This window comes from Rhea pennata, chromosome 2 (genome assembly GCF_028389875.1).
Source record: "Rhea pennata isolate bPtePen1 chromosome 2, bPtePen1.pri, whole genome shotgun sequence".
NCBI classification, from domain to species: Eukaryota; Metazoa; Chordata; class Aves; order Rheiformes; family Rheidae; genus Rhea; species Rhea pennata.
This window is the reverse complement of record NC_084664.1, coordinates 3,466,870-3,494,519: the sequence shown is the minus strand read 5'-3', so window position 1 is coordinate 3,494,519 and position 27,650 is coordinate 3,466,870. Positions and strand designations below refer to the sequence as shown.

At 48.6% G+C, this 27,650-nt stretch overlaps 1 protein-coding gene across 5 annotated transcripts in view; it reads right to left on the bottom strand.

Annotated features, from left to right (window-relative positions):
- Nucleotides 1-499: 499 nt before the first annotated feature.
- Nucleotides 500-27,650, bottom strand: part of GJC2 (gap junction protein gamma 2) — a 42,144-nt gene continuing 14,993 nt past the window's right edge. The window contains exons 1-3 of one of the 5 annotated variants that reach the window (XM_062568702.1): nucleotides 11,806-11,923; nucleotides 11,284-11,399; nucleotides 500-6,885 (exon numbers count right to left, since the gene is read on the bottom strand). In XM_062568702.1, the coding sequence (XP_062424686.1) occupies nucleotides 5,618-6,865 (1,248 nt within the window). In that variant the 5' untranslated portion in view covers nucleotides 6,866-6,885; nucleotides 11,284-11,399; nucleotides 11,806-11,923 and the 3' untranslated portion in view covers nucleotides 500-5,617. Of the gene's footprint in view, nucleotides 6,886-11,283; nucleotides 11,428-11,805; nucleotides 11,924-27,650 lie in introns of those variants that run through there. The other 4 variants (XM_062568705.1, XM_062568701.1, XM_062568704.1 and 1 more) reach the window with 4 other exon arrangements.

Sequence of the window (27,650 nt, the reverse complement as noted above, 5' to 3'; positions counted from 1 at the left end):
GAAACAGAGAAAAATGCATATTTCCATCCAGATTTTCTAAACACTTTGTGAACACTCTTCCCTGAAGATTCCCAGCCGTTGTGAATGAACTCGTCCGCTGTTTACTGTGAGCAAATTTTGAGCTCTTTCAGAAAGGCAGGTTTTCTCGCAAGCGCTTTCTCATCATTCACTCAACTTATCAACTTTCCTCAAATTCTGAGGAACTTGGTGTACTCTGCAGAGTTTTCTTGCTTTTGGAAATACAGACTCCTCTAAGTGGTTTCAGCTCTCCCTGCCTGAAGGAATCGTAGGCAATGATTCATCACACAGAGAGACAACAGATCCCAAACAACCAGAAGGTCAACTGTTTCTTAAGGCAAAAATATTTTGCAGTGATTCATAACCGTATCTGGGAAAATAGAGCTCTTATGTGGCTAAAACAGGCAATAATAGATTGAGAAGAATTTCTTCTCGTCAACTCTCAGCACCCGCCTCACGGAAACATTGCACACTTTGCATATTGTAACAAAAACGTAAATTTTATTCCATTTTATTAGTAACGGACATGGAAGAGTCAGTCAGAGTTGGATTGATGTATCTTTGTCTTTTGATCAATGTTTAATATTCTAACTACAGTCCAGATGTAACATTTACACTGAAGAATGCTTACAGATTCAATCTCATACTCCAAAATTTTCTAGTACAAATACAGTTAGTACATAAAAAATGAACAAACAAACAAAAAAAAGCCCAATCCCAGAAACTTCATAATAGCACAGACTGGTTATGGCCTTGAGTTAAGTTCAAGTATTTCCCAGAGGAATGCAATGCAAGCAACAAGGTAATCTGGCTTTTACTGGGGACATTCCTGGCCCTGAATGGTAATAGTAGAAATGTAAGGGTGGGCACTTTATCCAGCAAAGTTTATTGAAAGAGTCAACATTTATGATTAGTTCAGCTACAAAACTAAACCCGTCTCATCCGTGAAGAGGATTACAAACTTGTAAAAGAAGCAAAGCATTAATTATATTGCTAGCATTTCTTCCCTGGCTGATGCTGCCTGCTGTTTAATTGAAATTCCTTGAGCAGTCAGCTTCATTTGGGATGTTTGTGATGGGGGTTCTGCTTGTGGTTGTGTTTATGTTGCCTCCCTCTCCTTTTCCTTCCCAAACAGATACGATAAAGATGCGACCTCTCTTATTGTCCTGAATGGAGTCATTCCTGCAAAGGCATTAAAGCGCAATCGTCACACCTTTGTGGCAGTGACTGTGGAAGGACACAATATCCTAAAGGCTTTATAGGTCAAGAAGTGGAGGAGGAATAGAGCAAGTGAGCCGCTCCACATATATAATAGTAACCCAACTCGACACGTATAATAATCTTTATATTTTCAGAGCCATCTGCCTTGTGCTGGCTCCTGTGGGCTGCTTGAGTGGGATGTGGAAGAACAAGGGTCGCTTCTCCTCAGTGTCAGAAGAGCAAGCCAGGCTCACCAGGATGTGGCAGGTGACCGTGCATTCCCCAGTGCTGCTCAGACCAGGCTGGTGGACACTGGAGCAGTTCTGCCAAGAACATATCTAAGCACTTGGAAAAAATGGGAAAGAAGCAAGATCGTCCCCATTTCACAGGGAGGAAACTGAGACAAACCTGAACCAACCCCAGTGCAAAGCATTTTATACACTAAAGTTGTTTCAAGCCTGACAGATGAGCAGAACTGGAAGAATGGCAGGAAGAGTGGTTGTCCTGTCTCTCTCCCTGCCAGATGAGAATGTTGTATTGATTGCACAAGTGTCTGTCCTGGCTCTAGCACTCATCAATATTGCAATTATTGACTGCCACTATGGAAAACAGTGTGTGCATATTAAATGTAATGGTGACACCCGGCAGGAAGAGGCTGCAAATTTGCTGCAGATTGGCTGGTTGTTCAAAATCCTCTTGGCAAACTGGATCACAGTGGGAAAGCAAAAAAAGGCAGGTGGGGGGACAAGTGCAGAGTGAGGGCAGGAAGATGCCAGCTGCAAACACGTAAATCTGCAGAGGGGGGCTAGCCCCAGGTCTGCAGGAACAGGGGCATCAGGGAGGACCAAGCTGTTTGGAAGAGGCAGAAGAAGAAGCTTAATGGAAGAGGCATGAAGAAGAGCAGGCTGGGAAGGTGACGCCAAGGCCAGCTCTGCAGCAGCGCTGCCACCAGCACCCTCCACTTCTACAAAGGCATGGACTGGCTGGTGGTGGTTCAAAGACAGCGATGAAAACCACACTGGAAACACAGCTCTTGGAGAAAGGTTGAAGGGACAGGAGTTCAGCTTAAAGCAGACTCGAGGGATATGAAAATAATGTTCAAATACCCAAAGATCTCTGCACAGACAAAGGAAATAAGCTGTTCTCCATGTCTGCTGAGGGCCAAAGTCAAGGGCTGCATCAGGGGATATTCATGTTAGCCATTAGGGTTGCCCTGTGGTTAGGCTCTGGCACTTCTGGATCAAAATCTGCTCCTCATTTCCTCACAGTGAGGCAGGACAGTTCCCAGAAGCAAGAGCATGAGAGGTACTAGTGTCCCTACATTTGATGACTTGCTTGTGAATCTGCAGGTCAACAGGAGCCAAGGGACCAATCTGAGTCATCAGGAAATGCTCAAGCCATGCCTTGGGCTGAGGAAGGTTTTGCTATTTTGGGCAGGAGAAATCCAAAATCAGGGCTCTCACCGAGCACAGAGCCTGCCTGCACTGCATGGGAAGGACAAGTTTTGCCGGGACCGTGATATTGCTAGTCATCCCGAAGGAATTGAGAAAACCCCGCACAGCAACCGTGACTCTCAGTGTGTCCATCCCTCCCTTGGGATCACAGCTTTAAATACATGCTGTTTCTGTAGAGGGGGTAGAAAATAAGCAGGATTCACATGAACGTCTTGTGCAAGCTTGTGCCCTGGACAGCCTTACTAGGGTGCAAATCACTACCCAGCAGGATGTCTACTCTCCTCCCTAGCTGGGCTGTGGACCTGGGTGCTGGGTGGCTCTATCACCACCACCATTTCCCCTGCATTGCCCAAGCCACGGAGAAGGATGGATTTCCACACAGAACTGTCCGATGGGACAAGGAGTAGCAGCGCAGTCCTGCAGAGCAGTCAGATATGTTTCTCTCCCCATCACCGTGCTACAAACTTTAGGAGCCTGTGCAAAATATGTGGCATATAGGCCATGCCTGTAGGTGATGGATGTGGGTTACCACTGACCATTCCTGCTGGGGAGATTCACTGATCCTCCTCCTGGATCCAGTGGATTGTATTCAAGCGGAAGATCTTTAGTAACAAGGAGCAGACTGCTCCAGGCATTTTATCAATGCCTTCGGTGGGACCAGGACCAAGCCTCAATGTATTCCCCAGACTGTTAAGCAAAACCGTATTGAAGATTTGCAGATGAATACCTCACTGGATTTTTTTTTTTTTTTTTTTTTTGATTTATTCTTAAACCTACATTTTTACCACCAGCACTATTTTCTAATGGCATTGCACAGATTTATTGGTGTTACCAGGTGCTGAAGGTCATACTCAGGTGTATCCACGTGGCCTATGGGCCTGACACAGGCAACCTGGAGACTTTTGATCTCAAGGACATGAGGAAGACAATTAGCAAGCAGTAACACAGGTCCAGTGGTAAAGAAATACTGGCACGGGGGCCTGTGTGTGACTTCATTTGGCTTGCAGCGCCCTGAGGAAGCAGCAAGTGCATTTCAGCATATGGGCCGTGCTGCCCTTCAACGGAGATTTACTCATTTCATGTCAAGTTTGCTCTTAAAATGGGGATTTACTCATTTCATGTTAAATTTGTTCTGCCTATTTATTTTCTCCAGGGTGGTGAATCAACTGTTTGGCTCCTGGGAGGCTGTGAGAGCATCTGCCAAGCCACAGGCATCTCAGGAAGATCTCTGCTCTCTGAAGGATTTGACCCACTCTGAGATGCAGCAGATCACAGTGCAGTAACTGATTTCAGCCTGTACCATTTGACAGCAGATGGTCTTTTCCTCAAGCCAACAAAACTATATATATAACTATATATAACTTTATAGTAGGTTTTTTTTCCCACTTTGTCTTACTGGATGGTGACAAAGCCACAGGCCCATAGTTGTACAAGAAACACGGAGTGAAACTACCCTGACAAAGTATATTCACAGGAGCCTAGCAGGAGCCTTGGAGCTCGGAAGCTTTTTTTAACATGGCCCCAAACTCTCGTAACTGCAACCCTTCCCTCCTGCAAAAAAATCCAAAACAAGACCAAAAAAAAGTCTCATAAGCTAGGGAAAAACTTGTTACTGGCCTCGGTCCTGTCCCCACTGATCTTCTGCTGGGTGCCCCAAGCAAGAATGTGAAAAGTTGCAAATTCCCCAGGTGAACCTGTACCTGAGGGCTGCTCCAGGAGGAGGATCAGCCGTCGTTCTGGATCAGCCGAGTTTACCGAGTGAAGGTGGAAGGAGGCTGTAAATTTCCAGCAGGTTGATATTATGTTTATATGTATGTATGTATATACACACATATATATACACACACAGTCACACACACAAATATATATATTCACACTGACATGTCCATATGTGTCCATATATATATACTTACATGTTCACGCAGACACGCACCATATAGACACTATGCATAGATCTGTGCTCTGCCACTATTTATAAGGGTTTGATTAAGCAGAAAAACAAATCTTTCAGCACTGATCCTCCAATCTCTACTAAAATTTAGCAAATAAAGATGTCCAAACCCTTTACAGTTTTGTTTTCTTGGTTACATAAAGGCACTTTCTAATGATGTGAAGTAGCAATTTTTTAAAAAATGCTTTAAGTTCAATGATCCCCATCACATCTGCAGCAAGGGCTACCCAGAAACCACGACATTGCAGTTCCACTGCAAACTCCTGCTATGGAGCGTTTGATCATATTTGATTTTTGTTTCAATGTGGAGGAAGAAAAAAAAATAAAACCTTGAGCGCAGTGCTATGCTCTGCCTGTGCAGGTACAGTCACTGCGTTTCTGCCCCCATAACCTGACGTGCGTGCCAGGTTACAACGCAAAGCACAAATCCCCGTTGCGTTCGTTTCCAATGATGCCTGCTAATGCAGCTACGGATTCGGACAGGAAATTAGCCGTAAGTGTGTCATGAAAGCTCACGCAATGTGTCAGCTGTTTTCCCTTTTAATCAAGGGATCGGAAATTAATTTTGATTAAGGATATTTAGTAATTAAACATTCCCTAACCTACAGTACACTATCCTCACACTGCAGGGGAGGAGTTGATCACTCTAAGGGTGACTTCTCTTCTGAAAGACCAGCAGCTCCTCTCCCCATCGCAGTGCGTTGTCCAGTCCTGTTGGGGGACACGGCAATGACCGAATGGGTCGGATATGCGAAGGCTCCGACCCTTGCTATTGCTCGCTGGAGGTTCCCAGCCGGAGAACGGCTTGGAAATGGAAAGGAAATGTCTCTTGTTAATGTACTAGAAGACAACACTAAATTGGTCTGAAACTCCTTTTCACTGCTGACTTCCATATAAAAATTGTGCCTGTGCCTTGTGAAACGAACTCAAGACAATACTGAAAAAGAGAAACAAATAAAAACCCCACTTACACTGCCCTCTCCTTTTAAACAAGCTATATCCATACAGATGTCTTTCCGTCTTTGCTGCTTGAGCTTCCTTTCTCTGAGCAGGCTTTGGGTTTAGCACCTTGTTTCTCCTGGGCGGTGTTGGCCCTGTTCTGCTCTACCACTGTACCACCCGAGGCGGGACTGCTGGTTCGGGAAGGCTGTGTGTTGGGTTGGGTGCTGCTGTAGCTCTGAAACGCTATGTCTAATTGCTCCTGGGCCACTCGCAAGTGTTTGTGAAGGGTGGACAAGTCTGCTGGGATATTCTCATCTGGGCTTGTGCACTGCTGCTCCTGAGCGACATTAGCCAAGTTCTGCTCATGGGCCATCAGGCTATTGGGGATCTTGGTGGACTTCTCTGATTTCACTACCAGGTTATACTCAGGAGGGCAGGAGATGTTCTTTGGGTAGGCGTAGTTGTAGGGAGGCTGCCTAAAACTGTTGATTTTTCGGTTACGAATGGCGTCTCGGATAGTCCCAAATCCCAGATGAAACATCTCACACATGTTGAGCAATAAGCACAGACAGCTCACAACATACATCACCAGGAGAAAGATCGTCTTCTCTGTTGGCCTGGACACAAAGCAGTCCACAGTGTGAGGGCAAGGGACTCTGTTGCAGACATAATAAGCTTCAACTTCAAAACCATACAGAAGATACTGCCCTACCAAGAAGCAAACTTCAAATGAAGCTCTGGCAAGTAGCTGGAAGACATAGATTTTCATCAGTCCTTCTTGCTGGATGCGCCTTCTCCCATCGTGCTTCTGCTGTTCTTTGCTTTTGGGCTTGGCTTTGTCTTTTTCATTTTCTGCTGTATCGTCAGAGATCATGGGCTCCTCTTCATCTGCCTCCATCGGGTCCTCGAGGTTGCGCACCGCTTGCCAATTCAAAGCAAACTGCTTCTTCTTCTTGAACCCTTTGAACTTCTTCTCCTCTTCCGAGGACCTGGCAATCCTGTGGATGGCATAGCCCAGGTACATGACCGAAGGGGTGGATATCATGATGATCTGGAAGACCCAGAACCTGACGTGTGATAGCGGCGCAAAGGCATCGTAGCAGACGTTGTCACAGCCGGGCTGCTTGGTGTTACAGGTGAACTTACTCTGCTCATCGGAGTAGATGGACTCTCCTCCAACTGCTGTCAAGACGATGCGGAATACGATCAGCACGGTGAGCCAGACCTTCCCCACGAAGGTGGAGTGATTGTGAATCTCTTCTAGCAGGCGGGTTAGAAAACTCCAGCTCATGTTGGTCATAAGGGCTACTCAGTTATAACCTGAAGGAAGAGAAGGAAGCAAAAAAACATAACTATAACTTAATGTCTGTGGCAACAGTCAGCAATAGCATCAGTCTGGTGTTGAGGACTGAGCCGTGGCCAGCACAGGGACATGCTGCACCACCTTGATAGGAGGCAGGGATATGTGGCTGCGCTGGATGTACGTAAGTTCGTAACAAGAAAAGCTCCAGCATCTATTAGATTCCTGTTACCCAATTTATTGCCTCTTCCAAGACATTGCTCAGCTGTAACAAGGCTTTGGGGGACTGTATAAATGAACATAGGGGAGAAGGGGAGGCACCTAGGCACAAAAAGCTTATTAACTTGTGAAAATCTCTTGCTTGTGTGTCAGTGCTCAAGCACTCCGTGAGGGAAGGGATATGGGAGGCGCTGAATGTGGGAATAAGAGATGTTCCCCACATCATAGAGATTCACACTGCTGAAATAGCTTTCATCAGCAAGGCCAGAAAAATGCAAAGAAAAAAAAAAAGTCAGCAGAAGAATGGGAATATTTATGTTTTCAGGCTGACATCTTTTAAGCTCCTTTTGAAAAACAAAACAAAACAAATATTTAAATCAAATGCAGGCTGTTTTAAAAATAACCTTCAAAAGCTTTCAGAGAAAACCATGCGACTGTTAGAAGACCTGGACAGCTGGGGAGGAAGAGCTTGTAAAAGCCATTTTGGGCTTAGCTTGACTTGCAATTGGGCCTCAGCCCAACCTACTTGGGTTACCCCCAAGCCCAAAGAGAGACATGCAGCTATTTGACTGACAGCAGCCCTGAAGTTACCTGGGGACTCACGACCCCATGATGGTGGCCAGGAAAAAGAAAGCACTTGCTAATTGCACTTGCCAGCCTTGGATGCACCAACACAACCCCTTGCTTGTTCTTTGGACATGTGCATCCTGCACTCAGCATCAGGTGCCAATGGCACTAGCACACTCAATGCTATCATTTATAGATGCAAAACATGATGATCCAATTATTTTTCAAGCATAACTCACCAGGACAGGCATAAAATATATTTAAAAATAGACTGTCCGGTTAGCTACTTTTTAATCAAGCCATTTTAAAAATGAAGGAAGAGGGTGATCATTATATTTTTATGCTCAGATAGATGTTTTCCTTTTATAGGTTTGCCATAGAGCATAACCAGGACAGAAACTATTCCTTACACCAGTAGGAAGAAAACCAACCCTAGCTCTGTTGCCAAGCAGGCAATATAGAAAACGCTGCAAGACACAGCTCTGCTCAGCGTGTGCAATTCCCTCCCCGAGGGAGATGTGAAGAAGGACTGAAATGAAACAAACATTAAAGCAGCTCCAGGCTGGTGGCGACACGATAAGGAAGGCACCAGACTTGAAGGGCATCTTGGTGGGGCTCTTGTAGGGACAGTGGGGCTCTCAACTTGGAGTGGCAGAGGATGGGCTTGTCTCTATGCTGCAGCGATATGTTTCCTCCACAGCAGCTGGTGGGGATTTCTGCTTTGTAAAGCCATCATTTACTTTTGTTTCTGTTCACATCACGTTTGATCTTAGACAGCTCAGGTGGGACTCAGTGCATGGATTAAAAGGCAGATTAACATCAAGGTGCTTGTGCGCCTGTGGCTTTTAAATCCAGCAGAGCCCAGAGAGCAGTTCAGCTCACCCTCCAGTAGACACCTGCATCAGTTCTCAAGCTCTACTGACTACGAGGAAGTTCTCCATCTTGTTGGCATGGAGGCACCTAATGACAGATAGTGAATGAGGTGCCTGTGAGCCAAATCTCATCTTTGAGATGATGCTTGCTTCTGCATCCAACAGCAAAGAGGGGGTATGTTGGTGGCAGGTGGAGGAGTCAAGCACATGAGCATGGACATGAGTGAGTTATTGTGGGGTAACAGACCACGGCAGGGTATTACGGCTCAGTGGTAGCTGCCCCAGCACAGCTCTTCCCATGCCATCACTCAAGATTGCACAGAAGAAAAAGAAGGAGCTACCATACCTTTACTGGGGAAGTCTAACCCCCACCAAAGTCACCCCTTGGTTCAGCCCTGGCTCATTCATGGAGATAAAAGTGTCCAGGAGGTCATGAGCCATGAGCCCTAAGGGTCCCAAGGGGATTTTGCACTGGTTTTACGTGAAAATACACAATTAGCCACAGAGCTTCCATGGCACAAGCCACAGCTTGACCCCGCTGGCTGCTGCGGGGTGGGTGGGAAGGAGCCCTCATGCAGCTGCTCTCCCTGGTGCAGTGGTCTGCGGACACAGCCCCACGTGGAAGCAATGAGGGAAACGTGACTTGCTCTATTCTCCACATTGTGTCTTTCTGGAGTGTTGTTTTCCTCATGCTGTGTCTTCGGATATGAGCCAAACGCAGCTGGTTTGCTCAGCGCGAGTTTCCACACTGCCGCGGGAGGGAACGATGCGGCCTGAGGCTTGAGATCCAGCTAAATTCCTTCAATGTCAAGAGCCCTCGAGAGAAGGCAGATGGAATTTTCTAACCCTGCTATTTCTAGATCAAACAAATCCTCTGTGAACCCAAAACCCCAAGTCTTCACACGCTGGACTCAGGCAGCAGGAGCGCTTTGCAGATGGTGGTGAAGGCTGTAATTCTTCTCCTACAGCTGGAGAAACTGAGGCAGGGAGCAGGGAGGCAACTTGCCTCAGGCTGGCTAACAAGCCAGAAGAAGAGAGGAGGAAGGTCTCCTGCCTATCCCGAGCTTCTCAGTTGAAGCACAACAGCCCTGAAAGCCACTGGGACCAAAATCCCCATCTCCTGTCCCAAAAGTGACTCAAGCCAGCAGTCTCCTGTGTAGACCGGAGGTATCTGCAGCAGTTTTGTTTGGGTCTGTTTAGTGTACCACCGTGGTTTCTGGGGGTTACTGTAACTGAGGAGAGTCCTAACACACAGCAGGCAGGGAGAGGGTCCGCTTGGGTCCCTCAATGTCCAGGAAACCTATGTGATGGTGAGTCTCCCTTGCCATGTCCCCCATGGTCATTATAGAAATGCTATTGCAGATACAGTCACTGCAGAAGGATGTGGAAAGTGATCTCTACAGAGAGATTTATTAAGAAAATAGGTTTTATTAGGGGCAAGGTGCGAAGCACCCCCCCCTTTAAGTGATTTTTGCTCCTTTAAACTCAATGGATACATTTCAAAGTGTCTTTAACGCTGCTGCTGATTTGTATCTGCGCTCAGTTACGGGCAAAATGGGGAGTTAAAGTATTTGCAGGATTACTCCGGGCACTCGGCCGGGCTCCAGCCGAGGGGAGGCTGGGAAGGGTTAGGCCCCACTGCGTGGCTGTGCCGTAACTGCCTGCTGCAGGACATGATGCGTCCGTCTCCGCAGCACCTGATGCCAGCAGAGGCAGGGCTCAGGACGTGCTGGAGCGCGGGTCTGCTCCAGCCCGACTACTCCTGCGCCAATATTTAGCCATCCACCTGCTCCCAGCTGCACCTCCAATTTCCTGCAGGCACAAAATCAAATTTGTCCTAAAACGTGGCCTACTAATGTCATGTCAAGCACTTCTGTTTATTTCAGAGCTCACTTAGGAGGTCTAAACTGGGGCTAATTTACCATTTTGCAATTGTTACTCAAGAATAAAATTACTAGAGAGCTGAGGAAGCTTCCAACAAGATGTTTTGGGGCAGTAAGGGTCTGACCTGGGCAACCATGGATTTGGGAGTAAATAGCCAAGGTTTGATCTGCTATTTTGCTCTGAGAAGGTGGTCTCTCTGACCGTTACCAGCTACCAGTCATAGCTGTTAGTGCCATCCTGAACAGCGCAAATCCTACTAGCTCGGAACACGTGCCGCCCTCTGTGCACATCTGGATGCGCAGCAACATCTGCAGGAAACAACCTCGCGCTGTTGCTGCATCCCACAGACCCCACTGCTGCCTCGGTGCACCGGGATGATCCTCTGTGCCCACCATCTTCTGGCACCACACTGGAAAGAGCCCACGGAAACGAAGGAAAAAACCCTCCTGCAGTTTGCTCCGTTAAAACCCTCCTACAGTCTGCTCCGTTAAACTTTCAGTGCTTTTTTACAACCGGCTGGCTAGGAAATCTGCGCATTCGCTACAGGCAAAAATGGGATTTTGATGCCTTTAACTGCTTGAGGATTTTAGGACCCCGTTGCATTTTGCAAGCAATTGTCAGGCAAGCAAGCTTCCAATGCTCACGCTGCTTCTGCTGAATGAGCAGGATGGCATTAGGAAAAGACTATGACTCTTCTCAACATGCAGCTATCAAAGCACAGACAGGCAAAGTCTGGAATCTGCTACTTCAAACACAGTTTCTCTGCTCAGTAAAAAAGGTTATAGTCCATATCCCCGGGCAAAAATAGGAGTGTGGAACTAGAGCAGGTAGATGGACTAGATTATAACATGAGGGTAGATTATCTAGCTGAGTTACCTGCCGGAGAGATCACGCCAGGGCATCTCCCATCCCTCGGGCTTTGCAGTCCGTTCATTCACTATTATCTAACTCCGGGCTTCTCCGCGCTATTTCACACGCAGCGTATAAAATACCTGCTGGGTAAATGTTGCTCTTTGAAACAGCTACGAAGCGAGCAGTGGTACCGTGTTCCCAGCTGGTCCTGACCCAAACCCCGCGCGATCCAACAACCGCGTTTCTAGAGCCCCCTAAAATGGTGCAAATGGAGCGCGGCTGGGTGGAGGGTCCGCCTCTTCGCTCCGAGCCTCGCGGTTAGCTCCCGAGATCTACCGGCGCCTCTGTGCAATTGCAGCCCCAGCTGCTGGAACTCGGAAAACTTTAAAACTTGAGTCTAAAATAAGCAGAACGAGGGGGGGGAGGGAAAGAAGCAGGAAAAAAAAAATCTGCTTTTGCTGGAGGTCTTCCCTTTCTGCTCCGCTCCCCGCCCCGTTCTCCGCCTGTGTAAACCGAATTGAAAACACGACAGAAAAATCTACTTACAGGGACATAGTGCGTGTCCTCGCCGTGGGTTTCTGCCCCCAATCCGCATTCCAGGTTTTTCCCGCGCTCTGGAGCCCGGCGCCCGGCCCTAGATAAGCGGCTGCCGCCGCGGTCAAGCCATGCCCCGGCGGCTCGAACCGAGCGCTCCGGGGGGAAGTATTTAACGGGCCGTCAAACTCCGCCTCTGGGCCAACGCGCGCGGCCGGAGGACCCGCTGGCGCCCACCGGCCCTTCCCCTGCCGCCGCCGCCGGTGCGGGGCCGCCGGGCGGCTCCGCGAGCCCTGGCCGCGGCTCCGCGAGCCCGTGCGGCCGACGGGAAGGCGCTGCGCGGCGGGGAAGAGCGGAGCGTTGAGTTTAAGCGCGAACGAGCCGCCGGTCCGTGGCAGGAACGCTGCCCGGAATTTGGCCGCCGAGCTCTGGCGGTGCTGGGAGTAAATTCGTAGCATCGGTTAGCGGCGCTGGTAACAGCTTTGCGAGACAGAAAGCATGACTAATAGGGAACATGTGGAAAGTACATTTTGGCAAAAGCTCCGTGGGCAGAGAATTGGTAGAGAAAAAAAAAGAAAAAGGGAGAGAGAAGCAAGACTCACTACTGAGAAAAAACTATTTCAGGATCCTGCTTTGCTGCACCCCCAGGCCAGGCTCCCTCTGAAAGAGCTCATGGGTTGAGGTGACAGTCAGAGCTCCCTTCTCAAGGTGGGGGCTGTGGTGGGTTTTTGAGCACGCGGCGGGTTTTCTTGGCTTCTTTGCAGAAGCAAAAGACATATAAGGACATTTGGGAATGAACGTGAGACCTAAGGCAGATGGAGAAGAATCCCCCTCCTGATGGTCCAGGGATCACTCCTGTTCCCTGCTATGTTCATGGGAGCCTTGCTGATGCTACACCAGGGCTGGGGCTCCAGGTAGCTGCTGAGATTGAGATGGGGAGTCAAGGCAGAGTGTCTCTCCAGAGGCCAGGAATGAGGAGAAGGAAGTGACAGCAGCAGCCAAAAACACAAAAAAGGGATCAAGGGGAGAGGGATGTTAGAAACCGTATGGTCAATCAGGAGCTTTCATCTCAGAAGGGTCCTGTCAGATTTACAACTTTTGCAGAAAGGTTGAGGTTACTCAGAAATCCTGAAAGAGGGTGGATGGGCGCTCTGGAGCAGCTCACTCCGATGCTCTTGGAAGCGGTGGTGTCACTGCACCAAGCCATGCTGGCCTCACACTTTGTGCTGCTGGAGGCTGCTCTGCAAGAGCCAACGGGTGCATGAGCCTGCTCCCATCAGCGCTCAGCCACACGGCACAGCCTCACATTGATAGGCCCTCCGGGGCGGGGGGGATGTTTCTGGATGTATTGCAGCGACTTTCTTGAAGCTCTTCAGATAAATAAAATGACTCTGATCACGCGCAGTTATCGCTTAATTTCTTATTCAGAAGTAACCATCTCTGATAGGCAGGTGAAGAGAGCCCAGCGTTAAGTTAAATGTAGGGATGGACATATGTTTGGACATAGGGAACGGATTGGACATAGGGAATGGATTTTTTTTTTTTTTTTTTTTTTTTGGCGGGGGGAAATTAGCCCATAAATGAAGTTAAATTCTCATGACCCTGCTGCATCCTTCAGCTTAAGCATACAACACTCCTGCAAAGCTTGCACTCTCAAAGGACCTGGTGGGTTAGGGAGTCGGTTGCAGAGGAAAGCACCAGATTTGTACCTCCCTCTCCAGCAATGCCTCAATCTTCTCAGAGATGTCCCACTCACAAGACATTGCTTGGCTAAGTATGTCGCACAAGACCTTGGTGGTGATGGCCACAGAAAGCCCGGGCTGCAGCTCAAGCAGGATGGCTTTGCCAGAGGCACAGCCAGCAGGCTGTGAGGTGCTGCACCTCTCCAGCGATTTGGGCACTGTTGTCCCATCCCTCCCTTCACAGCCAAGACACCAGAAATGGGGCAGGTTAACGCACAGCACTACTTTGGTTGTATCCAAGGGCCATCAGACCTGTGCTGAGTGAGGGCTGTGCTCTTTAAAGCAGACAGCATGCTGAATTAGCTTTCCGGCCTTCAACACGCTGCTGAAATCCTTTCATGGGAAACGGGACCTGCCTGAACACATGGTGAGGACCCCAGCTGTGACAGAGGAAATGTGCAGCAAGCCAAGGCCATGTTACCACCACATGGTTCCCAGGGCTTGGGGCCGGCCTCCTGCCTGCCTCAGGGAGCCCTGCAAAGGCCACCAGCACAGCAGTGGTGACCTTCTCGCTCACGCGGACCTTGTGGTCCTGCCTTGTGGCAGCCTGGTGTGCCACCTCCATAAGTGCTACACTATGGTTCCATGCAGGACCCTGTGACTTCCAGCATGTTTCATACCACCTTCCTTGAAAAGGCAAGTGCTTTGAGCTCCTCAGCTTTGCGGGTTGACTACCAAGCTCTCATTCCTATCAAAGACCGTGGCAAAACTACGACCAGCTCCAGTCGGAGGAGGACGGAGCTGCAGAGGGTATAGTTATTTATAAATAACTATCTGAGAACACTTTCAGGCTCTGCAGGACTGCAAGGAGCAACTTAGAGATAAAAGGCAGCTCGGCACAGTGCCGGTCTCGTGGGTCGGGCTGCCTTTCCCGGACCTTTGCTTTCTAACCCGCACGGGTTATTTATACACCCAGCAAGCTCTCTCGGTGGAGGTCTTCTCGGGGCGGCTGCTCTTTGGGTGACCAGCGCTCTGTCGGCTTCTGCCCCCGGTCTTCGGCATAGCAGATAGGACCATAAGCCGGGTGCTAAGCAGGCGGGGAGCAGGAAGGTTTTAGCTCCGTTTTCGCTGTCAGGAGGGACAGGCTGTGGGTATAACGGAGACTTGTGCAATTCTGGCTCCTCCTGGGAGCCGTCTATCCACCCAGGCACCTCTCGTATTTTAGAATATTGATCCATAAAAGATCATGTCATAAATGTCTAAATAATCCAACTAAAATGAGTAAGCGTTGGATGCTAACAATAATCAGAGCTTAGTATTATGTCTCCTGCTATGTAGTGACACGTAGCAAGCAAAATTATCTAGTCTGGCCCAACCTCTACAAATCTCTGTACTGCATTGCTCTGAAGGAGCCGATGCATTTGCTTCTCTGATTTTCGCCTTTTGGTTTTTCAGTCAATCCATTTCAAAACTGTATCAAATGAAGAACTGCATCTTTGCTCAACTGAGAAGCTTGCTGTTTAAAACGCAAGCCAGGAAGCAACTTTACTAGGCTGAGACAAATTTCACAAAACTGAAACAAATTAAGAGCATCAAATTTTGAGCTTGTTGGAAGCTATTGGATTTAAGAGCATCGTTGGGCTTAGGAGAAAGCAGAGTTACATGCCTGGGGAGCAAAAACATCTGAATCCAGCAAATGAGGGTAGTCTTGCTGCAAAGGCACCGGATGGGGACTGGGGAGAGAGAGGTAAAATTTAGGCTTCCTGACAGGCGGAGGTGGAACCCAGGAGAGATCCTCGGGCTAGAGAGCAATCAGAACAAGATACCAAAGCTGTCTAAAAGGGAAGTATAGATTTTGCAAAAAAAAATCCTCTTCTCTTTGCAAAATCTAACTCCACTGCAGAACTGCTGATTTTTTTTTTCTTTCAGCATTTTTATTATTCTGTAAATGGTGGGGAGGTTTATAGCTTTACCAGTGAACGATAGGGTCTCACGGTGACAGTACAAGGGAAGGCACCTCTTCAAAGCGTCATGGCTAAGGAGGAAAGAAGTGGCAGGTTTTAATCTCATTAGTGCGTCTGCTGTAGCCGGGCTGCTATTTGCAGCCTCATCGCTTTATCAGAGCGCCGCTGTTCTAAAAATGGCTAATGGCTTTAAACAGAGATTTTGCTCAGGCATAAACATATGCTTCAGGGAACGGCGCCCTCCTCTATAAACGCTTCCTCCTTTTCTGAAATTCCCATCTTCCTGCCATTATCCTCATTGTCTTCAGAGCCGCCGGTCCCCGCACCGGGAATTTATGGAGTTGGAAGAAGAGGACCAGCCCCATGTCTGTGTCCAGCCCAGGTCACCGACTCGCCCCTCTCCACCCCATGCAGCCTGACAGCTCACGTTTCCTAAATGCTGCATCCCGAGAGGCACCTGGTCTCGTCCTGAAGACTCGGAGATTCCCGCTCCTCTCTTTCACAGCATGTTGCAGTGATTCCTTGCCCCAACTTTACGTTTGCCTTGCGTAGCAAAGCTCTCTGCTTCAAAAACTTTGTGTTTGTGGGAATTGGAGTGGATAACTCTGGCTATGGATAGGTGGCGATAAGATGGAAAAATGAGGACTGTGTCTTAAAAATCGGAAAGAAGGGAAGAAACATACTCCTGCTGCGCTGGTGACCATACCTCTCCAGGCTAAATTTGAGGCATCCAACCTCCCTTTAGCTGGCAATAATAACTCAAGAGAAAAAGCAGGATCTAAACGCTGACGGGCTGGGTTTAGGACCACTTCCAGCTCAGCAGTGCCTTTCTCCCAGAGTTATGCCGTGGTTTCCTTCATTCCTGGAGAGCGAGACTGCTGTTCAAAACAGTAAGTGGTGGGATTAAGGCCAATTGTCCCTTTAATACATCCCCAGGAGCCGTTCAGGCGCTGCTACACGGACACCTGGGTCAACCCCAGCAAAGCGGTGACGACAACCACAGAGCAAACGTGCCATTTGAACTGCAGCGAGCCAAGACATCTAGCCATTTCTCATCGGGCTCATTCTTTTCTGATCTCTGCTTGCATTCGTCTGTGCTTGCTAGATGAACCCAAGGAAGCGCCTGACCGGGACCAGAATATCGCAGCTGGTGTCTGGTTCTTGCAAGGGCCAGACTCAGATCTCACATATTTTCAAAAGCCTATGGAGATTCTGGCTATCTCCTGTAAGGAAATTTGAAAACTAGGTGAAAGCTGTTTTCATTAAAGCACTCTGAGAATAGGAATTCTGAATCTGAATTTCCGTTAGGTTTGGGCCATTTATGACCACGGTAGGGCTTCTGTTAGTCAAAAGGACAAAAAGATAGGTCAGAAAACAGAATTTGCTTTAGTTTGCAATTGGACCAAAAAGATCAAAGATATTGACAGAGTGAATAAAATCTCTGCTCAGTAACATTGAAATGTGTCTTTTTGATATTGCTGAATGATGACTGCGGAAAGGCAAAAACACTTGACTTTGAAAGCATAAAAAAAGTGAATATAGTTAAATAACAGTAAAAAACTAGAAAAGCCCAGAGGAAGCATTTAAACCCAGGCCAGTGAGCAGAAATGATTTATTCCAGTTCTTCCCAGCTGAAAATTTCACTGTCACGAGCACGTTCTTGAGATCAATTTCGGCATTGACAAAACCACATATTTTTTGGACAGGCCTCTTTCTGTTTAAAATCGCAAGGCTGATTTTATTCTCTATGGTAACACGTGCCAACATACCAAAAGGCAGCAGAGGAAGCGTGAAACTCTGCAGTACCGCTACGGACGGCGCTAACATTAGAAAGCCACGCTGCCTGGCGAAGCTCTTTATAGCATTTTTCTATCTGTCTGTTCTTGCTCCAAAGCAAGCACAGTAAAAGCAGGGATCTGCCTCAAGAGTCAGAGGTCTCCGCAAAGGCCAAAGCAAGCAATTATTTCCTTCTCTATTTGCTTCCCTTTCCTGAAGTAGCCACGGAAGAGAAGAGAGGACAAAAGTCTATCTCCAGCCCCACCCGAGCACTCTTGGGGAGCAGCTGGGCTCAGCGCCGACCTACCTCTCTCCCTCAAACTCATCGCTGTTCCCCGAGCCCTCATAACAGGAAGCAATAAAATTTCCAGCCAGCGTTCCCGGCGCTGCCTTTTCTAAAGCTCATCCCTATGAAGTGAGGCCAGGCTTGACTTGCCATAGACCTTCCTGAGCTTGTACAAAAGACAAAAAAAGGGGGAAAAAAAAAATCAGCGGAAGTCAATCCCGTAGCAACAATGGCCATGCAAAAGTTCACGGCACATCACCTCCTCCTGTTAGTGCCCCCCGGTAGCTCCTCCTTTAGCAGTTCACAGAGCAGAGGTGCATTAACACAAACGAGGGCAGAGGAAAAAAGACCAGAGTGCATGGGAAATATTCGGGAACACTGGAAAAGTCAAGCAGTACTGAATACAGCCACATTTCACATTTTTGGCTGCTCCAAAAAGGTGTGGGGTTTTTTTTTTTCCTCTCACACCTGTGAATGGGCAGAGACAGTACATTAAGTGGGAGCTTGGAAGAGCCCCAGGAAAAGGGAGCAGAAACAAAGGCATGGGGAGCAAAGATTGGAAGGTCACCCACAGCTTCTGGGCTCGATTCAAGAGCTGCTAGGGGAGGTCCCCTGGCTTGCATTGAGGTCCCCTGGCTCGCAGTGAGTAGACAAGAAGGACGGTCTTCCCTGGTATTCAGCTGCATGAAATACGTGTGCACAGTGTCAAGAGAGAGGGAGAGGGGACAGGAGAAGCCAGTGACTCTGGACCCAAATGAAGGACATCTAAACAGCTTTGCATAAAACACTAAGCCTCGTCTGTGCCTATATTTTGTGCACTGGGGGTGAGGTGCTCCTGCTGATCCTCTGATATAGGAGGTCACACTTCTGATCCTGTTCTGATTGCCACACACCTCAACCGGCCAGATACAGCGTGGCAGTGAAAGGGTCACCGCGGCCAGCTTTACTACTTATACCCAACCGATGTCAGTCTGGTGTTAGACCAGCTATGTGTAGCAAGGCACAGGACAAACTCATCCACCAGGATTTTAACTAGTTTCATACCAGTTTTGCCAGAAAAAACAGGTCAAGGCAGAAACAGGCATCAGGAGAACATTCACTAAATGTTTTTTTTTTTAAATAGGGTGAGAAACCCGGTTGGGAAGTGAGATGACAGCAGCACACCAGGACATAAATCTGTTCATAAACTGAATCACTTTCAGTGGGCCTTGTCTCAGCCACAGGCCCCAGCAAGGCCAAGGTCCTACAGAGAGGCAGGCTCGTGGTGGGCAGCCTGCAGAAGTGAGGGGCAACAGCCAAAATGCAGTTCATTCCTTGGCTGTGTGAAAGGCAATAACCTGCACGACTGAAGGACCATGTCTTACCAACGCCTCTGCTGGAAGGCAGCATTCCTGCTAAGGGGGAACATGCCTCTGGGCCTTTCTTCACCTCACAGTGGACTCCCCAAGGTCACTTCATCCTAAACCCGGAGGTCAGATCAGTGCTGCGTTGTGTGAACTTAACGCTGACTTAGGTATCAACCCTTTTAGATCTTTCCCATGAGCTCCATAGCCCATCCTGTGGGTTGGAGGAACTCTATTTCCCTGACAGAGGGATGAGGGGAAACCCTACCACTGCCCTTGGTCTGTTTTGGCTGAGGAGCACTTTTACACCGAATTAAATGGCTATGCAACCCACCAATAAACATAGTCCTGTTGGCCAAGGTGGGGACTCAGCTCTAAAGATCCCTAGCTGAATCTCAGTCCTGGTTCATTTCTTGACTAGCATCTGCCTGCCCAAACCACAAGGCAATGGGGAAGTAGACTCTGGGGAGAGTCTGAGATTTCTTTTATCCCCAAAATAATTGGGGATTTGAGAATTGGGTCCAAAGTGAAGGTCCAAATTGGGTCCATGTCTTTGCCACCCCTAAAATAATTGTAACCTATTAACTACAGTGCAGATTAGAGGAACCACGTCTTTACCCTAACGCAGAAATGATTTTGCACTGAGCAAGACCCCTATGAACCACTGTGGGAATCTGACCCACAGGACCCATCCAGCTGCCTGAACAAGGTTCATGCTCTGCTCAACTGCACGCGATGCTCCCTGTTAAACCTTGGCCATATCCCATGAACGCGGAATGACTGCCAAGTCCCTGTCCTGTCCGAAGCTCTTCTCTAAGCAGATCTCATGCCTTAGGGCTTTAAATAACAGTGTGCTTAAAAACAAAGTGCAGGTGATCTGGAAGAGCAGATTTGAGGTACTTTTACTCTGGTGTGGTATTTTTTTAGGGTGCTGCACCAATGCATGCCAAGTCCCACACTGCACTATGGGTCTTCAGACACTAGTTTAGTATCCTGTGCAGATATGTTCTTCTGTGCCCACACCTCTGCCTGCAGAGGTTTGAGACATAGCCTGGAAGACCCAAGAGGGCAAGGAGGAGACACGTCCTGCAAAGCAGTTCTCTGAGTCTTGCTTCCACTGAGCTGCCTTCCAGCACAGCAAGTGCTGGTGTTACAATGAAGAGTCACCAGCACAAAACAAACATGAGTTTTGGCGGGCAGCATTTCCAATCCTAGTGGCTGTATCCAGACGTTCCTCCAGGCAAACAATGTGCTGCTTTAGGGAAAAGACCAAATTGAAACTTACACCAAGGTTTTTCAAAATTAAGAACATAATGTTGGTCTCCTAAATCCATTGTCCAGAACCTAAATGAGTGGCCTGGTTATAGGAGCTGAAGTGAAGCTCAGGGAGCAGGATATGTATGATGAGTCCAAATCTTATTCCAACAGGACTTGTCCTTCTAAGACACCAAAAATCCCTGAAAAGCCCAATATTTCCACTATCACTAGGGCACTCAATCCCTTGGCTTTGGAAAACCTGTAATTTTAGAAAAGCCAGGACAGATAGAGCCATAATGATGAGGTTATTCCATGACCCGACAACAGTGCAAATGGGGAAAAAGAGGGGGATGGCTACCACACGTTTCCTTTCCCATATAAATTTATCCCTGCTCCCTCCCTGAATAAGTTCTGCATCTTATTCTGCTGAATAAGATCAGCAAAATGTCCCAGAGGCGGCTGCGTGGCCCCATGGCACACTAGCCCCATTCGTTCCATGCGTGGTCCCCAAGACCCACAGATGAGTCAAAGCCAGAGGTGTAAGGTCGGCCTGGTGGGGATGAGCCGGACCCCTGTGCAAGCTGCAATGATTTCATGTTGCAACAACACATGGAAAAATTCAGCGCTGAAGCAGTTACCGTACAAGAGATTTCACCAAGGCCACCAGGGGAGGACAGAAACAGTACATGCCCAGAAATACAAGCAGTAACTGCCCAGCATCATCCACCTACAAAAGCCCAACATAAACTACCTAAGGATATTGAAGACCAGAAAGGAAAGGTCAAAGCAAAAATACCAGACACTTGAGTGCTACTTTATGGCTCATTTTTCCATTACTAATAAGAATTAAACATTGCTAAAATGGAAGAGAGGGGGACCAAAATGTGATAAATGAGGAAACAAATGAGGCAGATATTCTCTTGCCAACTGTTCTTCCATGATAGACAAAATATAGAAAATGAAGAAAAAGGAAATGTTGTTAGTACAAGTGCCTTCCTATCCTTCTGGCTGGGGTCCCAGTATGACTGGGGCAGGTTTCTACTCTGCTAACTGAGATTTATTATTCCACCAGTATCACCAGTAGATATTTAAATGACCACTTAGGTAATTGTATACAGAGATAATTGCATAGTTATGCTTACATACAGAAAAGAGGGAATATGAGAAAGAAATGCCCAGAGCTGGGCATGCAGTACAGTACCTTCCGTGGGAGCCCTCAGGATGGGAGCATCGGTGGAGGCTGGCTGGTGTGGTCTGAAGGAGAGCGCAGCGTGGAAAAGTGATGGGAGGTTTCCTGGATGTGTTTACATAGGTGGGCCCCCACCCTCTGACACCGGATAGGTCAGCAGCTCCCGCATGAGGGCTCTTTGCATCACACTCGCATCTGGAAGTGAGCGGTCCCCCATGCCAAGAAGGGAGGTCACATGTGTACGGCACCTTTTCCTCCACTACGCTCACGGGGCAAGAGGGACTTTGAATCAGAGTCTCCACCAGAGAGCTACTAAGGTCCCCTCAAGGTAGCATCCAGGTGGAGCCAAGCACATCCCATCTTGCCTGGGCCATACTGCTGCGAAGAATGACGCCAGGGAGAGCTTCAGGGCTAGAAATCCAAGCCCTCAAGTGTACAACAGGGTGCTTAGCACATCCTTTCCACCACACTGGGCATGGGTGCCTATCAGCCTGTCTGCCATGCTACGCATCCAGCTCTCCAAACTTGCACTTTCCTGCACCAGCACAACCAGCCCTGAGAGATGTCCCTTCTCGTTCAGGCAAACTCCACCAAGGTAGGGGCCTCACCAAGGCCTGAGGGTTTGCCGTGGTCCCATCAACCCATGTGCATAAGGCTGAGGGAGACGCCTTCCCAGTGCCCCCAGATCAAACACCTTCCCGCGGCAGCTCCTTGCCTTGCTGCCTGCCCTCTCCTACCAAGGGATGGATGGAGCCAGCCTCCACTGCCCAGTCACCTTCGCCCATGCAGAGCCAGGTGGGAAGGAGCCTGCAGAGCTGGGGCACAGTGGAGCTGCATGCAGAGGATCCTCATGGTCCTCTGAGTTGTGCTCGAACATGAGCGCGCATGCTGCTTTGCAGCAGGTTGTTCTGGGGAGTGAGCAGCAATAAAAAATTGGAGAGTAGAAAGGATAATATCAAACCCAGCTGTGAAAACAAAGATTAAAACCCTTTGAGCCCACAGCCTCCCTTTGCCAACACATGGAAACACCTTGCCAACATTAATTCCTCTCTCTGGTCCATCCAAGGACATTTTTTCATGAATGAGCGTGTTGAGGCGGAAGGGGAAGAGGAGGAGAGGCGGGAGGAGGAAGGTGGACATCCCTTCCTCACCTTTTACGCTGGGGACGTTCTGCAATGCAGAGAGCGGCAGAGCTGCAGAGCTGAGCCAAAGATCTCCAGTGCTTGCGGCTCATCCACAAAAGGACACAAGCGCGACACTACATGAGGTTTGCTCTCTCTCTGCTTACGCAATAGACTGTTCCTAGAGGCAAAAAGCTTCCTGAGGCAACACCAGGTTCATTGATGCAAGTTTTAGCAGCAGAGCTAGAGCAGCAAGCAGCTCGACGGCACAATACCCACTTGCACCAAAGCCTCCAGCAGCTGCAGGGACTTCTCGGACTGCAGCAGATCCTCCTCTCTGAGGAGCCTGCTGGTACCTACGTGGTGGCACCACTGCGGCTTGCACATGGGGGTCAAACAGGCTGAAGATGGTGCCAGAGGATGCTGCAGTTACCGTTATATTCAGAATAAGACTGAATTACCCCAATTATGTGCAGTGACCCCTTTTCTAGGCTCCCAGTCTTGTGGTCACGCTTCTTTTTTTCTCATGCTGTCTGCCAGACCAGAGCCGTTTCAGCCTCCTCTGCTAGTATGAACATTGCTAAGTTTAAATCAAATAATTAAACAGCAGGGAAAGAGCAAAGCAAAAAAGAGTGCAGAAAAAAAGGCTCTGATTCTCCCTCACTTTGTTATAAACATCCCCTAGAGATGTCAAGTCGGGGGTCTCAGCTAGACATACAGCAGCTTCTGGGATGAGTCTAAGTTTGCTGCTGGTTGATTGCCCTCTTCCTCAGGGCGCTAGTGGTGTTCACCAGCTGAGTGCCCAGCCCACTCTCTGAAGACTGATGGACATTTTGGTATCACAGGAAAACCCCTAGAAATTTTCTGTAGAGAATAACTGCAAGCAGTGGTCTATCCGTAGACAAAAGCTGAAGAAAGAAAATGAAGGTGTGGGAGGCTCTCCTTAAAAATGCCCTCTTTCCATCTCTGGTTCTTTCCCTCATTTCCTTTCCAAGCATCCTCCCTTTAACTTCCAGACAAAAATTAATATGAAAGCACAGCGCAATCTGTATGTCTGGGGAAGATTAAAAAGTAATAACGGAAATCCCCACCCTTCATTTGAGGGATGTGAACCAAAAACCCACCTTATGTTCTGTAACATTGCTATAAAATGGGACAATCTGCGCACGGATGGACAAGGTAGAGCCCTGGGGGCCATGCGTACAGCTGTGAGGAGCTGGAGCCAGCAGAGCAGAGCCAACGGGTGGTACCCGACACACCGAGCAGAGCCTGGGAGCTTTCTCCTTCAGCCACTTCCCTGCGCTGGGGAGCACAGGGCTGTGTTCAGCGATTTCCAGGCATGCAGCACCTCCTCCAAAGCCATCTGGAAGGGTTCAACATCCTCTACAGACAGGACCGAGTGAATCCTCCATAGTTCAATAAAAAGAAATACTACAGAATACTATCCCAATTTAGAGGTAAGAAATTGAGGCAGAGGCTAATCTTCTGAGTTCGTTTTCCTCCTCCCTCGTCTCTCCTGGCAGTAGATTTGCTGCCCATACAAGAACTTGGCAGGTTTCACCAGTGGGTAGCACTGATTTTCCTCTAGGTCTGACAGGATGCCCATGCAGTTGGGGTAGAGCTTGATTTTTTGGGATTGGAACATGGACCTGCTGATGATTTATGCCTGAGCTGTTGGCCAGGCTCACCTTTCCCCTATGATCTCCATGCCGTTTTGTGCCAAAAGTTTTTCTTGCATCCTTCAAATGCAGAGCTTCATCCATCATCCTCCTTTCCCCTGGCTGCTCCTTGCATCCCTGTGGCTCTCAAAAAGCCTGAGAGGATTCACCTCACCTCTCTAGAGCCAGTGTCTGAACTGCTCCAGCAGCTGTCTGCTGTCTCCAGGCCGACTGAGGGCAGAAATGACCAGGCCAACTGCATTTTCACCTGTGCCAAAGGCAGTAGTGTAAGTAAGTGAGACAGAAGTGTCTGCCCTCTCCCAAGCAGCAAGCGTCCCATAGGACTCGTGCTCCAAGAGAGGACAGTCTGCTGGCCGTGCTACGGGTACCCAGCCTCTCCCCACAGATGCTGATTTTGCCTGACATTTTAATGGGATCTTTACTTATCTCCTACAAACACCTCACACATCTCCTTCTCCAGCCATCCCACTTGTAAGGAAACCCCGGAATCACACAGGACAGATGTCAAGGGACTGGCCTGAGACCACATGCAGAAATGGTGCCCTTTCCACCAGTTCTCCAAACTGGAGCTATGTCGAGGGCCCCAACCACTGGCATGAGACACAGCCCACAGTGGAGGGTGGTAGAGACACGATGAGGAAAGGGACTTGCCTGATGGCAGGTCATATCCAAACCAAACCCAGGAGGTCCCACGGAGGGACTGCCCCTTGGCACTCTCATTCTGTCCCATGTGGGGCTTGACCCAAAACAGCTACACCATTGCCTCTCACTTGGATGAGTGTCTCTTTCCTGTTTCTGTCCTTGACAAATGTCATTGCATTGCCCTGCTGTGATCCCAGGGTCCTCTCTGGCTTTGACTATACTGCTGGGTGAACACAAGCTCCAGAGAGGGCCCAAATTTCAGCAGGCCCCATGCACAAGCTCTAGTGAGGGACACCCTGCTGTCTGTCTCAGATATCCCTTCTCTCAGATCTTCCACTTATCCGCCCCTCTGTGCGTCTCATCCTGACTCCTGCCATGTTCTCCCTCTCCCAGGGCACCTAATGCCGCATCTCACCATGTTTGGGACTGCAGATCCAGCCATCTCATGGCCCTCTCTGTGCTGCTCTCCATTCAAACATCCTCACTCCATCAGTGTCCTGAAAATTCAGCTGACCAAGTGGGTTTTCTCATTTGGCTAGAGCCCTTCTTTTCTGCTCTTGCTTTACTTATCCAGTTATAATAACCACGAATTTCCAAAACCTGATGGAAAATTAAAGAATCAGTGCAGGAGCAAAACTGTCCCTGCCTTGGAGAACGCCACTTTCATTTCCTGCCAGCCATCCTCTTTCAGGCATTGAGAGCAAAAACCTTTGAGCCTTTCCAGCCACTGTATCTCCCTGCTGGACTAATAATGTGGGCAGTTCAACTACACCTAGTTCCAGCTATTGAAATGACGGCAACAGTCTCCATCCCACAGGAACTGACCCCTTTACTGTTGCTGAGGCTGGTGGAAGTGCTGATGACATACGAACAGTCGTGTCAGTTATTACTTTCCAGTGGTGTTTGCCGAAACTGGAATTCAATGCAGAGCGAGGGGTGGAGGGCCATAAGCTGAGGGGCCTGGAGATGGTATGTGAGGGCTCTCAATCCGAGAGTGAAGACAAGAGCTACATGGAGGGTGAATTACAGCTTTGTCCTGAGGTGGAATCCCTATCGGGCTGAGAGAGATCTAGGCTGGTTAACGAGAACGCTCTATATATGAGCATATGTATCTATCTCCATCATCACACTGAGAACCTGCGTTCAAAAACGCGTGACTTGGTTGGTGGGCTTCACAGGACCGAGAAATGTGTTCACCACAGTGAAGTGCAAATGATTTCCTCCTGCAGCTCCCAGCAAAGTCTGCATGGTGGAAAAGTCCATGCACATGCTTTGGCCACCATCTGCCCCATCCTGGCTAATCCCGAGCAGAAATCATCTCTTGCCTTGCAGGCTCCAGTCTTCCTGCCCAGATCTGTGGATAGCCCCCACTTACGGAGTTTCACATACTTTTACCTAGAGTTCAGGAATGACCATTTTCCTCATTTTCTTGCATATCTGTGCGACAGCTCTATTAATGCTCTGGCAGAGGTGTGGGAACATTAGGCGTCTCTGCTCCGCTGTGGAAGGGGTGAGTGGAACGTGCATCCTTGGGCAGGTCTGTTTTTGAAAAGCAATTACTGGCAGGGAAGACGGCAAATCCTGCATTCCTCGACGAAGGAATTTGGGTGATGTCACCATCCCCGCAGCCTGTTCCTCCCTTCAGACAACCCCTGCCTTTGCTACAAATATTTGTTTTGGCCTCTTTCTTGAAAGCTTCCCATTAGAAGGAATAACAGTAGGGTGGACTCTCCTACTGTAGGGCCAATTTCTGCCCCAGCACATTAGCACAGGCTACAGGTTAATAGAGGTTAACACATGCCAGCCAGTAGCAGCAATATTTTCTTTCAAAAATCTATGTGCTGCAACGCAGGCTTAGGAAGACCAAAACCTCTTTAAATAGATGACTGCCTCCTCCCATAAACCAGTTTAAACCAAATTTACTTGGGTTCCTATTACACATATCTACATTGCAGGCATGCAGATGTGCTCCTGTCCTCCTGTGGCCTTCTCTAGCTCTCTTTTTATTAGGAAACAACAGTGTAAAGCAAGTCAGGATCTTTCCAGATCAAGCAGTCTGGAATAAACTGCCCCTTTGAGTGATGCCCTTTGGGGAGTGATGCCCCATGGATGTTTCTAGAGGAAAAGAGTTGCAAAGGTATTTGACAGGGTGGTGGGGAGATCCAGAGACAGGATCACATCCAGCATAGCTTCTCCTCAAAAGGAAAAGAGAAAAGAGTGGTTTGATAGCCAGGAAGGGAAGGCTGTTTACACTGGAGCATCTGCCCAAATGCTCACCACGCTCCTGTCCCATGGAGATGGTCTGTCAGCTAATGGGGGCAACGTGCCACTGCTCAGGGTGACGTCCAGATTCAGCTCCCCTCCCAGATGCAGCATTTTGCAAGGTGCCACCATAGAAGGACAGGGAACGAGCGACCTCTCGTTGTCCCCTCCAAGACCATTTTTAGGACACTTGGGTAGGGCTGAGCTGCAGGGTCAGACTCATCTGAAAATCAGTTCCCTGGACAGCGGTTTCTCCCAGTGACTGCAAGGGGAGCCCTGGGGGCTGGGTCAAGTGGAGACCCTGCTGCTGCTCTAAAACAAGTCAGGATGAATCCCACCCTTGGAAGATTTCCTTGTGGAATAACATGAAAGCAGTATGGGTCAGTTGCTAGCTCTTCCCTGCACATCGTTAAATTTTACTACAAGCTTTCAGGAGCCAGAGGTCCAGGAGCATGTTCTGTGTGAGATGTTGCCACGCTTGGGATTTACACTCTTATGAACTGACACATATTCCATTTCTTCCTTGATTTCCTTGTTATTCCAAATGGAATAACGTCCAATTGGACGTTTTACTACCACTGATCATCATTCAGAGACTCCAAGGTGGGAAGAGCTGGTTTAGATCTATTACTTACAAAGACAGAAGAGAAAAAGAA